The sequence below is a fragment of the Calidris pugnax genome, unplaced genomic scaffold (genome assembly GCF_001431845.1).
Source record: "Calidris pugnax isolate Ruff unplaced genomic scaffold, ASM143184v1 scaffold42, whole genome shotgun sequence".
Classification (NCBI taxonomy): Eukaryota; Metazoa; Chordata; class Aves; order Charadriiformes; family Scolopacidae; genus Calidris; species Calidris pugnax.
The window spans coordinates 15,187,402-15,203,651 of record NW_015090920.1 but is presented as its reverse complement, the minus strand read 5'-3'; the positions used below and the strand labels follow the sequence as shown (position 1 = coordinate 15,203,651).

Here is a 16,250-nt window from a genome sequence, read left to right as displayed (position 1 = left end):
ATCTGAATACATTTACATTTTTTCAGTGTAGAAGATTGATAATTCCCTTCATCCCAGTGCAGTACTACCAAACAATGGTGTCAAAAACTGTTTGCAAGTAGCATTTCTAAAACAAATTAAAATTTCTTCAATTGTAAAGCAGCACATGAAAAAGCAGGATTCAATATTATGTGCTGATTTTAACTGGAGGATGAGAATATGTATTTGTGAATGGAAACCCTTAAATTATAATTAATTTACTATTTTGGTTTAAAAAACTACAGCATGTATAGGGTGGTAGCTGTTACAATAATGTAAAATAAAAACTCAGTAATTAGATAACCCATTAGCAATTTCAAGTCTTCCTAACTTCTGTGGAATTGATTAATTGATTTTGAATTATTCTCACATCTCAAGTAGATCAGACTTGCATTTGGCATAATTCCACTGAACATACTGACACTTCAAAGGAGAAATGATGTCCCAAAGTCTGTTGGGTGGCTGGGGCAACTATATATACATAGAATGGAAACCACACGTCTTCAACATACTTGTCCCATCAGAAAAAAACCTACTTGAGATACAGTTTCTGGGCTGGTTACATTGCTAATAACTTCCTGAATCACTGAAATAGTTCTTTAATATAACATGGTTTTCTGTCATAAAAGAAACTAATATTTTCTGGTAAGAATATTTGTACCTTAGTGAAAAATTGGTAATTTATATAAAGATAATTTGAGAATCTTCTCAGGTGTGATTACCAATGAAATGTTTAGTTGTTCCTCTCCGTTTTAGAATCCCTGTGATGACAAACGGCACAGAGATATCTGGTCTAAAGAAAAAACTTGTGATCGATTACCAAAATTCTTGGTTGTAGGACCCCAGAAAACCGGTGAGATTTTATTGTATTTCAACAAGATAGACTATGTGTATATTCAAATAATTATACTGATTAATCAGTTTTTACTCAGACTGCTGTATAGAGATCTTGATCATCTAATAGCATTTTTTTTATTTTCAGATATCATCCACCTATAGTTTAATCATGTAAGTTACAACAACAGACAGTACACATACTGAAAATGCAGAGTTTAGGTGTGTGTCAGATTTTTTTGGCTTTATGTCAAAATTAGTAGCACAAGATAACAAGATAGATTCTCTCTCCTGCAAGTGTCTGATTTATAGAAACTTGTTAGTTCATGGCGTTTATTTCAAGTCAAGAAGTTCCTAATTGACAGTTCAAATTCCAAGGTTGCAGTAGTTTATAAATTAACTTAATGGTTGATTTTTTTTCTCTGTAATCAGGAAATTGCATATGTGCTTCCTTTCATCTTCACCAATTCCGAATAGCTACCGAGTGTGAGATTTTTAAATTATTTTTGTGACAGTCTCATAAGAACCAATAATTACATTTAAAACATAGCTATTAAAAGTGAGTAAAACAGATTTCAGCATTGGCACTCCAATTTCTGTTACCTATTTTCAGTTATTTAAATGTCTTCAATTTAGAAGTACAGAAAGCACAGATTCTTAGGTGACATAAATCAGCATCCCCTCGCTGAAATGAAATGAAACAAAGCTGGTTTAGATCATCTGTGGGTATGAGTCCCCCCCAAAAAAGTGTGTGTGTGTTTTTCTTAATCTTGGGCTTTTATCCTATTTGCAGGTACCACTGCCTTGTATTTGTTCCTGGTCATGCATCCTTCCATCATTAGTAACTCCCCCAGCCCAAAAACCTTTGAGGAGGTACAGTTCTTTAATAGAAATAACTACCACAGGGGGATTGATTGGTAAGATGGGTTATTAGTATAAATATAAAAGTTTATATATTGTGAACAATACAAAAATGACATTACTGTTGGTAATGGTAACTGTTTATATAGAGTGAGATTAAAAACAAAAGACCTTTAGTGTCCTTCTGAAATGATAAATAAATGCAAGTGAATAACAATCTTATTGCAGAATATCATAAATGCATGAACTTTTGTGAGGATTTCTTGTAAATATCCATGTATTAATATATGCAAAACAGTAACAAAATATGTATTTCTCATTACACATGCCTTTGAAGTTGGGACAGTAATGGTTGCTAGTTGAATATATGGAGGCAAAAATTACGTTTGTGTTGGAAATCTTATTTCTTAAGAGAAAAAAAGTAATATCAGGGAGAGGCATTTTTTCCTTTAAGTAGGATTTAGAAATAGCAATCAGGTAAAAGAGGGATGGAGAAAGTCTCTCAAAATGTTTTTCAAAGATCAGGTAATTAGGACAACATTAATGTCTCTGTAGGGTTAGAAAGTGGTGGTAAAAAAGAGAATGTGACACTGCTACTGTGTTGACTGTGGCTACTGTGGAATCACCAGACATAGCTACACCCAGCAGGTCATTCTTGATTTCTCTTACTTTCAGGAAGTGCTGCAGTATAAAGCACGACAAGGTGAGAAGCGGTAACCTGCTCTAGTGGCTGGCGAGCACCAGTAAAAGATTATTGATATTTTTTCTTGTTTCTTCCCCTCCCCCGCCGCAGCTTAAGTGAAAATAGTTTTCTTATCTTTGACTTTGCATTCATTTATAAAATTAGCAGGGTGAACACTGTTATATGGTCTTAGTGCAGATACGCCAGATCCAATTGCCTTTTAAGGCACTTTGTTTTTACAGAGTTACAATTGTTGCTGCAGATTCATATCACAAATTGTGGTGAGTCAGATAGTTATAACCAATAGAGAGATGCTGGCTGAATGACTGGAAATTAGAAAGCTGACTCCTTGCTGTGGAGACTTCTGAAGAGGAGATGACATGCAAGTGAGATACTGATGGAGGCAGCCTAAGTAGAGTGAGCCAGTTCTTCCACAAAATCCATGTATTCCTGTTGCTAGAAGACCACTTTGCTGTTTCTCTACTGGGCAGTCTATGGTCAACAAAAATTCTGAGTCTAAATTTGTAACCTCTTGGTACCGGACCTGGTCCAATCTCTTAACCATTTTTCACTGACACCACATCAATTTCTACTTTTTTCAGATTTGCCATTTTATCCAAAGAATTGATTAACTTTTTTTCCAAAATTCAGTATAGTGCCATATTTAATGTTAAGTGTTTCCTTTAAGGTTGTAGTCCTCATTGCCTTGTATTTACTCAGTCTACCACCAGGAACTTGAGTACAACAGCATAATGACACCATATATGATCTAGAGCACATGTGCCTGTAGCTCTTTCAAAGCTGGCCTTTTTGTTCGCTGTTGATGTTCTGGTAAAACATTCTGAGGTCATGCAGTCAGGTTGAGTGATTGGTTTCTAATAATTTTATTTGTGAGCAGAAATTGGGATACCTTCATCATTTTAATCTATTCAACCCTTGGGAAATAGAGTCCGTCGTTCAATGAAACAGTATCATATTCTCAGGTATTTGCATTAGTATTAGGCAGATATAAGCACTTAATAGGGTAGTGACAGCTTTTCATTCTGTTCTGTTTAGTTGTACTCTTATTTCAGGGTTTTTTTTTTACCTACAGTCTGCATGTGAGACCAGCAATAGCTATACAGCTTTGTAGCAGAATTTTTGAATGCAAGGTTGAGCATATTATGCAGGCCTATCCATCAGCCCCTTGCATGGCATCATTTAGGTCTTTCTGATACGAGGCAATCTACCAACTGCTACTCTTAAAACCTTGCATGCATCCACAACTATTATTCCTTATCTAATGCATAGAAAATTGTCGTGTGAAGGCCAACCCACTTCTTTTGCACAATTCTGATAACAGGTATCCATCCATTCATGTGCCAAAGAAGCACAAAACATTAACTTAGCAATGTTTGCTTATGTATACATAAATTCACTTCGCAGAATCAGGTGTCACAGAGTTCAGTTTCTTTAAATGACTGTAGATTCCTTCAATTTCTGTAAGTACTTTGTAATCAGTGCCTGTGTGCTAATCATCATCTTGTGAGATCTGTGTCCTAAAGAACACTGCATGTGACCAGACAGTTCCATCCTACCGAGTCTTCTGACCTTGACTACAATGGTCACGACTTCAAGGTCAACAAGAGCATTTGTATTAGAAGTAGCTCACTTGGATGAATAGAACAAAGTCCAGGCACTGGAAGAAATGTCAGTCCTTAAGCATGATCTTCAGAAGAGTTTACTTTAAATGGCATTTATTTTATCAATACAGAGTTTAACAGAAAAATCAAGACCAACATTTCCCATTTATCCTTTTCCCCAACAATAACGAACAGTGGTCTGAGGCCCATGGGGAAACAAGTCTGTGTGTGATAGGAGTTTGCTGGAAATTAACTGCAACTTCGTAATGGACGAGGAAAGCTCACAAAGAAAACACAAAAATGTGTTTCATAGAACAATAAGTAAAAGATGCTGTCACTGCTTAGAAACCTTTTACCTGATGAAGCTGTGGGGTATTTTTTCATTGCATCTTTCCCACATAAACAAGCTCTTTTCTCTTGAGTAAAAGCAATTTTGATACTCTTTTTCTTGCGGTATTGCACTGTAATTGATGTCAACAAAAGGCCAAATTTGGAAAACTCATTTTCTGCTTTTGACTTCAATAGGAGTTTTTTCTGACTGAAAAGTGAGAATTTGCTAATTTTAAGAAGCTGTATGAATATCGTAACATTTTCATCCAGTTACCAAAAAATAGCTGCAATATCTAGTTATATGTAGTGAGAAGAAAGCTAGTACCAAGTAAAATACGATCAAAACTATAATGTAAACGTCTGTTTGCTTTTATTTGTCAATTAGGCTATTAATTTAATTTACTATTCTAGAATAAAATATACTTAACAGATTTCTCAACTTTTGTGCAACTTTTAAGTAATTCTGAGGATGATATTTCTTTCCTAGGTACATGGATTTCTTCCCCACTCCTTCTAATGTCACAACTGACTTCCTCTTTGAGAAAAGTGCCAACTATTTCCATTCTGAGGAAGCTCCTAAGCGAGCTGCTTCCCTCATCCCCAAGGCCAAGATTATCACCATCCTCATTGACCCATCCGATCGGGCGTATTCCTGGTATCAGGTATGCATTTTGGAGAACACAGGCAGGCAAAAATCAAGCTTTCCACCTTGAATCCTCTCTGTATGTTCTTTCAGTATCTAGGTATATAAAGGGTTTGGATAATAGAAGCTTTTATTTGTCAGTCAGCGCACCATATAGGATCACCCATGGGCCTGAGGTATCTGTCAGTGTAAATCTGAAAATCTTTCAAGGGTTTAAATAACACAAACCACTTTTTCAAAAGTCTGCCTGTAATACAAGCATGTAAAAATGGTTATGTACTCAATTAATTTATGTAATTAGCACATACGAAAATTAGTTCATAGGCACAGTTACCTAGTTCATGCTCAAAATACAAGATAGATTAAAAAAAAATTATTTTTCTGGTCTGCAGGTTAGAACAGGAATTTGGAAAAATAAAGATACTTTTTAAAAGTATGAAACTCCAAAGAGAAAAAAGTTCTTAGAACTTCCATGACTTGTTTTATGTTGTATACTTGTATGTACCTTGTATAAGTTAGAAAAACAAAATATGAAACTACTAGAAGCAGACCTTCTTAGTATTTGCGTTTATTATGCCTGATTCATTTGTGCTAAACCTGCCACTCAGTTTATTGAAAATAAACATTTATACATTCTGTTTTATTATTGCTATTATCAGTCTAGCTTCTGATTTCTTCAGATACAAAAAATATTTATTGATACAAACAATATTTATCCCAGCATTTTTTATTGATACAAACAATATTTATCCCAGCAATAAATCAATGCTGATCAATAAATTAATGCTGATAAAGACTTCTTAACTTTAAGTAACTTCTAATGTAAATAATCACTCTTAGCAAGGTCACTAAGGCTAGGTTAGTAAGAACAGCCAGTTTTGTCTTATTTTCCCAAGTTTCGTGGTCTGTAAAGTTCCAGTAATGTAAATTATTTTACAGCATCAGCGATCACATGAAGACCCTGCAGCTCTAAAATTCAGCTTCTATCAGGTGATCACAGCTGGACCTCGAGCCCCATCTGAGCTTAGAGCTCTCCAAAAGAGATGCCTAGCACCTGGATGGTATGCTACCCATATTGAAAGATGGCTAACTTACTTCCCACCTTATCAGGTAAATAAGATTGTAACTTGACATCCTAATCTTACATATATGATATCCTAAAATACTACCTTTGTAGTCTTGCCTACTGAATACTCATCCTCAGGGATATCCTAGATATACTAGAGCATGTTTTAAGGAATTGATTGTCATTCTTTGTAGCCATGTTCTAAGTGATTGGTTGACATTGCTAGGGCTGTCATGTCTTAGCACCTTACAGCTGGGAGCTTCTTCTACAAAATAAATCCTAACAATAGTCTGGAAGCGTAATAAACGTTACTGCTGCTCCTCAAACTCTTTTGTACCCTGAACTGCCTTTAACTTACAGCTGGTTTTCATTTGCTCATGCTTTCATCATGTCTGGCTCTTTGTCCATAATGCTGAGGAAAAGAGAACCAGGCAGGCAGAGCTTTGTGGTCTCTTTGATATCAGATGGCCCATCAGGGTTCCCAAAGGAAAAATTGCAGGAAAATAAAGGGAAGTTGTTTGATGATATTTCTGTCTGCTCTCAGTGGTAGCAAGTATCAATGAGCATCAAGGAATGTCAGCTGGGATATTGCCCTCCCTCCATGGGTGTAGAAGTGTTTTGGTGTCTGAACACTTTGAGGTGTAAAAATCATCTTTTCTTTCTGAAATGGGGATTACCATGTGGAAATGGATGTTATCTAGTGGTTTTGTAAAACCTTAATATTTAAATGCATCAGTGTCTTCACCCACTTCTTGGTCCTTTCATGCAGTAATCTCCTGCTGTGTCATCCTCCTTAGAGCTGTGATTGCAGTAGTAAATAAACCTGTACCTGTGCAAGAGTTCACACACTGTCCCACTGCTGTCCATACTGCTTGATTTTTAACAGACTTCTGGCACAGTTTGGACCTGTAGCAATAATCATCTTGCCACGCAGTTCCAGAGCACAATTAGAAAGATAACAAGAACCATTACCATTGGGATGTGTGGACTCAACCAGTTTGGTTTTGCAGGTGAAAGAGTTTAGCAACATGGATCCAGGTCATGCTGCGCCATCTGGCCTCCAGAGCAGAAAGCTGTCTCTGATTTGATTTAATTAGCAATATAGCATCATCCAGTTTGCCATCTCAGGCATCACCAGTTTTTTAGATGAATTCGTGTTTTGCCGAACATGACTTTTCTGTAATTACCAAAGCACTGGGTCTCTTTTGCACACTTTGTTTTTGGAAATTCCTCAAACATTGCTGCCCATAACGGCACATCCACGCACTCTACTGGGACTCATTCAGGCACTGAGTTTCCTGTGTTGGTATTCCTAATCATCTACATTTGGTATTTATCACTGATCCTCAATCCTCAACTTATTCTTTCTGTTAAGACCAGTTTTTCTGTGTGTCTTTGAGCCTCAAAGTGTGTGTGTTTATGGACCCACAGGTTTCAGTGCAGGTGGCACATAAGCAACCTGAAAATTGGATCTCCCCGCAAGCTTCTGTTGGCTTATAACATAGAAATCATTTACCACCTCCTGGCCCTGTGTAAGATCAAGCCTCAAAAGATGCATGTCCTAAGCCCTGAACATCATGTGACACACAAGACCAGGCAGACAATGCCACATGATAAGTATCTCCTTGGTAGATTTATTTCTGGAATGAGTTTTTCTGACATTAGCAGTGTGTCTGGCAGCACTCCTTACCCAACATTTAAAGATTACTTGGGTTGAGGGAGGTTGGCTGCAATCTGAACCTTCTGTTTATCTAGGACTCACTTAGCTGAGACAAGTTGGCTCGAGTCTGCACCTTCTGTTTTCCCAGAGTGTGCCAAGGAAGCTCTGACGCATCTAGTTGGTGTTATTCTCCATATATTCTCTTTTGGGCCAGCTTTGCAGACTTCATGGCGTTTAGATATTTAGAATTTTGATTGACTTAACTTATTATCTGATAAGTTGTACAAATAGTCCTCTTTTGTCTGTCAGCCAAGACAGATCTCTAGAAGTTCAGGAAGCTCTTAAGTTCATTTCACACCTGCAACTCATTGATTCAATAGAGTCTTACAGAAGAAAAGGTGACCTAGCATGATGAACTCTTTCATGAGGCAGAAGATATGCTCGTGCACCACCTCTATAGGACATCAAGCTGATTTTGCAACAATGGCTGGTTTGAAGCTGAAGGACTCTGGCTATTCCTAAGCTGTTATCTTCTCCAAACTCTTTCTTGCTCCTTTCCCACCATGGTGACTTTCAGACGTGAAGTAACTCATGTATAGTGGGAGAGCAGGGACTTAAACAATCTCTTCAGCTGTCAGCAATATGACAGTGAGATGATCAATACGCTCTAAAGTGACTCAGAATACTTCATCGGTAGTATTTTCATTATATATGAAGCTATCTACTTTGTAAAAATTTCACTATTTATTTTTTCCACCTCACCAATACATGAAATTAGTTAGATTTTGAGGAACTTTGTGAAATTACATCTTCCTGAGATCAGGATATGAATTAATCAGTACAACTAAGGAAAAATTTTGTTTCAGTTCCTTACACCTCCATGAAGGTTGAGAGGGAGCATTTTTTGTTACCTGCTCCCTGTGAATGTCAGGAATTGGGATGTATTTCTCCTGGTAAAACTTTTTCTTGCATGTCTTTTTTGGAGTGGCAGAAGTAGGAATGGCACAGATACTTCTCTCTACATGTGTTTTAAGTAGTGAAGGAAAAACCCCTCACTCTTTCTCTTTCAGATGGAAATATCCCCCATTTGGGATGTTTTTTGACCTTAGTGCTATGAAGCACTTAAGGCCTATTTTCAAAGCTAATGCCTTAGGAAAGCAGTGAGTTCATTTTTGGACTCAGGCAGTCATCAAGCATCTGATTGCAAAAACTTCTGGAATGAGTTACTGCTTTCTGAACGGCCTGATGCTTCCACTAATCCACATCTCTAAATCCACATGCTATATATGGGTAATTCCAAAGACCGATCTTTCAAAAGAAAAGACATTTTTCACTGTAACATATATATGTATATATTTGTGTCTATGAGAACTATAGGTTATTTCTCTAGACATTAATGCCTTTTTTTCTTGGCTGGTTAAATCTCAGTTTCCTGCCAATATTTCTTATCTTTCTATATCCTTCACTGCTATTTCTCCGCTGTTACAACAGCTTCCAGTTTAGTATCTTTTCAGATTTAACTAACGTGCCATTTACCCTGCTCCCAGGCCATTAATGATGATGACAATTAAAACTGGGCCAATTATCATTCTCTGGGACAGTACTCTCCATGTATTGAATGAATTTGACAGGTGGAATTTTCAGTTTGAAGCTTGAAATAATGGATTTTAAATTAAACTTCCATTTATTTTATTGTTGTAGTTGCTAATTATTGATGGACAGCAGCTGAGAACTGACCCATCTACTGTAATGGATGAAGTACAGAAATTTCTGGGAGTCTCTCCTCATTATAATTACTCTGAAGCCCTGACGTGAGTTAATTTAATCATCATTTTCACATGTTCCTACATTCCTAAAATACCAGTTAGTCTGTAGGTAAGCTCACTGCAAAATAAAGTCTCTCATGCTTCTCCTCCGAGCTGTCAGTAGGATGTATTTTTCAATGTCTGCAAAGAACACAATTCTGGGTTAGATTTTCTGTGAATCATCCACTGAGCCACTCAATGTGGAGCTTTACTGTTGCAGAAGTAGACCTCTGACAAACGAACAAAGTAAGTCTTGGGTTGTGAGAACTGCGTGTGAACTTTGGATGAATTTAAAGGAATTTCTGTTTTCATAAGTGAAACATGAAATACTGACATACATAAACAGAAAGGAAAAGGAATTAGTTTCTCTTTATTTTTGACATTAGCTGCAAGACAGATTCAGTGGTACCAATCAGGAATGTAACATCCACTCCATACATCTTAAATACACATGTACACAAATCCTTAGGATTCTGACATTTAGATTTGTTTGTCATTAAATTAAGACTGATAACCTTAGATTTACTCTTTTGAGTCTTCTGTCCAAACTTGGGAGATGCATCCTCCTTGCAGTATCTCACAGCCTTTACACTGCAAAATATTTGTTTCAGGTTTGATTCGCATAAAGGTTTCTGGTGTCAGCTCCTGGAAGAAGGAAAAACAAAGTGTCTTGGCAAGAGCAAAGGTAGAAAATACCCCCCTATGGATTCTGAGGTAAACCATTACGCTCATTTGCTTTATACAGAGATTCATTTGCCACATATGGGACACCACACAGACAAAATCATAAATAGGGAGACAAAACAAAATTAAGTAGATGTTAATTATTTGACTACCTTTGCCTACAAATGAAACATTTAAGATAGCTATGGAGTGCATAGATTTTTTTCAGTTCTTCATTTAAAATATGAAGAGTTACGTCATTAAAAAAAAAAAAAACACAACTTTTAAAATTTGGCACCTCTTAGAAGAATAAACTTGGCAGCCCTGAAATTCACTTGGAAACCTGTCCCATTTACCTAAGTGAGATAAGCAGCAGAAGCTCTGCAGTGCATGGTTTTTTCTCAGTCATGATGTGTATTTGTGTCTGGTCCCTTGTCTTTAAAAGTAGTTAGGTTATGACAAGTAATGTAGGCTCTCATATAATCCAGTTTTAAGAGAGGTTAGTTTCTGTTTCTATGAATTTTATAAATACCTTCTCCAGACAAATGCTCAAATGAAGAAATTTCCTTCAGATCAAATGCTGCAGCCTGTACCCAAAGGCAGTTTAGTCTCTTATTCTAGCTGTAACTTTTATGTTTATTCTGCCCTTTGTGCCCATTTCATTTTGCCTGAGTAAGACACAAATAAAAGCTTACAGTTTGAACTAATGTAAGTACTGATGTAAGTCAATAATGTGGCATGGGAACATTAGTAAGTACTAATGCAGCAAGTATGACAAGATTTTTTTCTCTCAGTACTTAAATTATACGTAAATTTACATTAATAGAATCATACTGATATAAAATTGGGTGAGAAGGCTTTTGGGTAGAGATAAGACAGGGCTGTGTTTGTTTATTGTTGTATTTTTCAACTCTAAATACTTCTGAAAATGGGGTTACTAATTGATACATGTCTACATACGAAGATATTTTTGAAGCTTTAGTTTCAGTCTCACTTCAGTAAATTCAAAGTAACTGCATCTGCTTCAGTGCAATTCTTCATTTACATGACTACCCGAGAGTACAATCAGATCTTTTGCTTTGACTTCATTGTTCATTTTGGACAACCTGTGTTTCTCTTCAAATTACCTTTTAGACTTCAGCTTCTAACTGACAAGCTTAAACTTGCATGCAGTAGATAGCATGAAACAATATAAATTGCGTAAGAGAAAGTAAAGTTTTGACACAGGTAAAACAAACTTTGAAACCTAGAACTCACAGCAACTGCAGTACAGCATTTTATTAAATAAAAATATCTCCTTTTGTGTCCATCAGTGCAGGGCTTTTCTGTCAAGCTACTACAGAGATCACAATGTGGAACTGTCAAAACTCCTACACAAATTGGGACAACCCCTGCCATCGTGGCTGAGACAGGAGCTACAGAAAGTAAGATAGCATTGAAAAAAGGCTTTTTGAAATCTCTTCCACACTTCGGTCATCATACCTAAAGTCTCCAGTATCTACCAGAAGGTCTTGTAAGATATACCTCTTCAAAAATGAGTAGAAGATAGAAATTATTTCCATATGCTGGCATGTGGATTGTGAAAATACACGTGTTTCTTAGAGCTCTGGTGGGTCAAATCTTTCTCATAAACATTTATGAACCTGTGGACTGGTGGACTACTGTGCACATATGTGGAAATTATTTGCAACTGGTATAAGCTTCAGAGATACATGACCTGTCCAATTTCATGGTAAATATTTACATTTTTGTATATCAGTTATAAGTATTGTGTCTCATGTAGGTTTTGTAGCCCATTGTTAGACCACTGACAGTTTTTCTTACTATTTGATTATTGTCTTGCATAAAATAAGAAAACAATGTAGCACAAAATGCCAGGTGTACTTCTGCCTTTGGAATCAGCTTGCTAATACCCAAAGTATATACTAGCAAGGGTGAGAAGTACAGTTATCATACATGACTTGGCTGTGCACAGCAGCAAAATACATGGAGCAAAATCTGGAAGCCACAGGCAAAAGCAGTGTAGAAGAAACCACACACACACAGAGAAAACATTACCAATGCTATAGCCTGTAACAACAAACACAATGTGGTAAGTGTCTTTGTCCATAATTACTATGTCTGATTTTGTACTGAAATGGCAAAATACAGAATATAGCCATGATCTGAACAGAAATTTAATTGGACATGTGAAGCACAAGAATTGCAGTATTATCCTTATGAGCAGTATGAACAGGCTTTCACTCCTGGCTTCTATGAGCAGCTGGATCCACATACTGCACTCTGGGCTTACGTTACTGTGAATCAGGAATGACTCCACTGAAATGAACAAAAATCTCGTAAAGAGCAGAAATAGATTGCCTTAATTTACACCACTATTTTCCCCTTAATTTATTGCCTTTGATCAATGCTTTATGTATTCTAAGACCCTTCAACCCAATCAAAATTGTAGCATCTTTTAGTAACCTTCAGTTTACATCAGGTGCAAAAATCTATCAGATTTCCAGGTTAAAATACTGGTTTTGGTTCCATGTTTGGTATTAAATATTAGGAAAAAAATTTAGGAGAAAAAAAATAAATACACAGTGTGTAAACATGGTAGGAAATTACTCCCTAATCATGGAAATCACAAGCATCCAGCTTTACATTTATATGATACATTTCAATGATACATCTCACAATGCGTCAGTTTAGATGTGAGATAAAGTCTAATTAATAGTACTTAAAAGTCAAGAAAGTCAAGGCCGAGTATGGCCTTAATGCTTCTCCACTGAACTTTGGCTCTGAGGGTTTGTAAAGGCATCAAGAGGTAGTGAAAGCAAAAGAGAAATACGGTACTAAATGCAATGCTTTTTACAGTAGCTCTATAATGTTATCATAATTTGTTTTAGGGTGAATAGTTAAAAACATGCATCAAATGGTGGGAAAACTTTATATGTCTCAGTGCTGTTTTACGACATTTACGTAATCATATAATTTAGCTTTCAAGGTAATGGAATGGAAACCAGTTTGTTATTCCCTAAATAGAAAACAGATGTTGAGATCCTTACTGTACCTCTAACTGGTAATCTTTATTATTTATTGATTTTGTCTATGTAATATGTGGTTTTGATAGGCCTGTAAAGAAAAAAATCTAGACAAATTTGCTGTATATAACAATATTCTTTACGCAGCACATTTTTGCTAAGGGAATATGCATGATTGATGATGAGGACGTACTAGAGTAGACATTTTTTAAGATGAACATCTTTATTATTTATTAGACAGAATGAGAATTTTCATTTCACTTTAGATATTCACTGTCATATAGATTCATCCCAAAAGCTGACTTGTCTTAAAATTCTTCTTATTTGATAAAAGAAACACTCTGGATTCTGAACATCCATAAAAGCAAATACTCTGCATGCTATGGACAGCTCACACATCCTGCAAGCATCTATATGGATTTGTTACAACTAAATTGAATAACAGGACAAAATACCCAGGATTTTCATCCTGACATGATTGATTTTACCCTTGATATAACCTGATGTAACATCACTCAAACATTTTCAAAAAATCCGCAGGGATTGCACAAAGCTCCTGTTTTTTGCACTCCTGCCTCAGTTACTCCATGTTCTTCAGTGCAGCAATTATAAAATAGAAGAAAATAGGAAAAACCTTGGACACTATCAAGTGACTGAAGTTTTCATGGTGAGAGAACCCTCTGCACACAAATTGAGTGCCTCCTACATGCAGGAGGAACGGGCTTCAGCCGTATTCATAGTTCATTCTTTTCAAGAACTCCCTTTCTGTCCTCTTTCTCTGGGAAATCAACGCCCCACAGAGTGAGAATGAGCGGGCAGTGAAGGAGAGAGTGGTGAGGGGGATACGCACATCACATCAGTCGCATTGTTCCTCCAGAAATTTTACAACAGACAAGGTGACGTCTCAGATCTGTGGGCTAGTTCTGTTAAGTCCTCTCTGAGCTACGGCAAGGAGCCCCATACAGTTAGTGATCTGGTAAAGCAGCCCACCTGCAGTCACCACGTAACACTGGGAGGAGAAGCCCCCCACATGCATGGCCTTGGCTTTGCGTGGACAGGCTTGGTTTGGCAGCTAAACACAAAGCTGGTCCTCCAGGATGAGCATGGTGACTCTCAAGTCCTGATGATGGACAGCAGGGTGGAGCTCTTGGATTGTCCCAGTGCCCTTCTTAAGGGATGAACTGGGAACAAAATGAATGAGTTCCTAGGAAAATCTTCAATGGATTCCTGTGGTAACTACCTGAATTGAGACTGTAACCATAGTAGCTTGACCTGGAACTGTGCACCTGAAAGGGCGTGATCTTGAATCTAAATCTCCTGTTGAGAAGCAGCTGTTAAGCAGTAGCATCTTTAGAAAAGGTGCTCCAGGATTAGCTGCTGGTACGCTAGGTGGGCTAGTGCCAGATACCAAAGCAATGAAGAAGTCAAGGCAAACTGCTGGAGCTCTGCAGTTCTGGATTTCTGATGTTCACTTATTACTTGTTTATACAAAGATGGTTTTGTGTTTTTTTTTCCTGCAGAACTATTCTATTTAAACACGTTCTTACATTTAACAGGAGACTGTAAAAAACAGAATGACTTTTAATGTTCAGTCAGCTTGGTGAGGAATGAAGAACCTGAGCAAAGCATGCAGACAACAGCTAGATGCATTATACCCCAAATCATAGGATGCACATGAGTACAGCTGAGTAAGCAAGTCATATAGCATGAATTATCTGACAAAGTTTAACCTCTTCTATTCACAGCTTACCTACAATCAGTGTTTGACTTCCAGAAATGGACTGTCAGTATTGACACTCTTGAAAAATACTGATTCATTACAATGAATTTATATTTGCTAGTCAAAGTCAGATATTTTATTGTGGTTGGTAACACAGCCATGGTTTCTGTTCCCCTGGTAGGTAACTGCACAAGCAATTTCTTTAACAAATGCTTGACTATTGGAGCTTCACCTTTATTTTCATAAATATGATTCTGAAATTTGCTTTCTGCGATCATCTGTGCCATTAAAAATCATTGTGTGATCATGAGCAGAAAGTGACCATTAGGGGTGGTGTAAAGACAGAGCCTGAAATGAAATCACTTAATTATTTGAGCAAACATTCCTGAAAATACTGTGATATTTTCCCAGTTCTACTTGTGCAGACAGAATTAGTTTCAATGATTTGCAGACTATCTTGTACAGAATATCCTTTTTCATTGCTTAAAAATGTGAACTTCCTCAGGAAGAAATTAAATAGATATTTCAATGTTTATAGATGTAATACTCTTGTCATTCACATTGAATGAAAATTGCTGGAAACATTTTTCTCAAAGTTTTTTAAAATAAGAAATAGATATTATTCTGATAGTGGCATGGTATCTGAAGTGCAACAATAAACTCTGATAAGAAAATGTAGTGCTGTGTGGAAGTGATTTTTATGTTCACAAAAGTTGTCCTTTTCCAGGTTTGTTAGCAGTTATTGCAGCTTGACACTGAGCTACAACACAATCCAGGAGCATGGGAGCAGCATGAAATGCTTTCAGAAATGAAAAATATTGCTTACTCTCTCTGTGAGTGAATATTACTGCTTTATGCAGCTGCTCGTTTTACTGCTTTTGCTTCCTGCTTACTTTTTATTTCTTGTGCCAGAAATTGCTAATGCATTGTAGAAACCCTTCCAGGGCTTGCTATTTTTAAGATAACAAGCAGACTTTATTCAAATTATTTGCCTTGGGGATTCAATAGTTGTGCCAATGCATCGGCCCACACAGATGTGAGAATGCCATTCTTAGGAGAAACCTCTAAAGACGGTATGAATGTCCAAAGGAAAATTCACTGTTATCAACAAATTAGAACAGAATAGAGAAGTGTACTACCTAGCTGGGCTAAAGCTGCTTAATGCCTTCATAGGGGTGTAGAAAAAAGGAAACCTATGTTAACAAAATATTCTGATCATTACAGAGAAATGATGGAACCTCTGTTGTGAAGTCTAAGCTTCTTTTAGGATACTCATCTCTAAAACCTTTAAGAATAACAAAAGTGGAACAGCAAAGTTAT

The 16,250-nt window shown here is 36.8% G+C and overlaps 1 protein-coding gene across 2 annotated transcripts in view; it reads left to right on the top strand.

Moving 5' to 3' along the window:
* The window catches only part of LOC106892681 (bifunctional heparan sulfate N-deacetylase/N-sulfotransferase 3), a 73,393-nt gene extending 57,785 nt beyond the window's left edge, over positions 1–15,608 (top strand). For both annotated transcript variants that reach the window (XM_014950054.1, XM_014950058.1), the window contains exons 8-14: positions 775–871; positions 1,646–1,769; positions 4,835–5,009; positions 5,930–6,100; positions 9,418–9,527; positions 10,133–10,235; positions 11,498–15,608. In XM_014950054.1, the coding sequence (XP_014805540.1) occupies positions 775–871; positions 1,646–1,769; positions 4,835–5,009; positions 5,930–6,100; positions 9,418–9,527; positions 10,133–10,235; positions 11,498–11,617 (900 nt within the window). In that variant the 3' untranslated portion in view covers positions 11,618–15,608. The remainder of the gene's footprint in view (positions 1–774; positions 872–1,645; positions 1,770–4,834; positions 5,010–5,929; positions 6,101–9,417; positions 9,528–10,132; positions 10,236–11,497) is intronic.
* Positions 15,609–16,250: the final 642 nt, after the last annotated feature.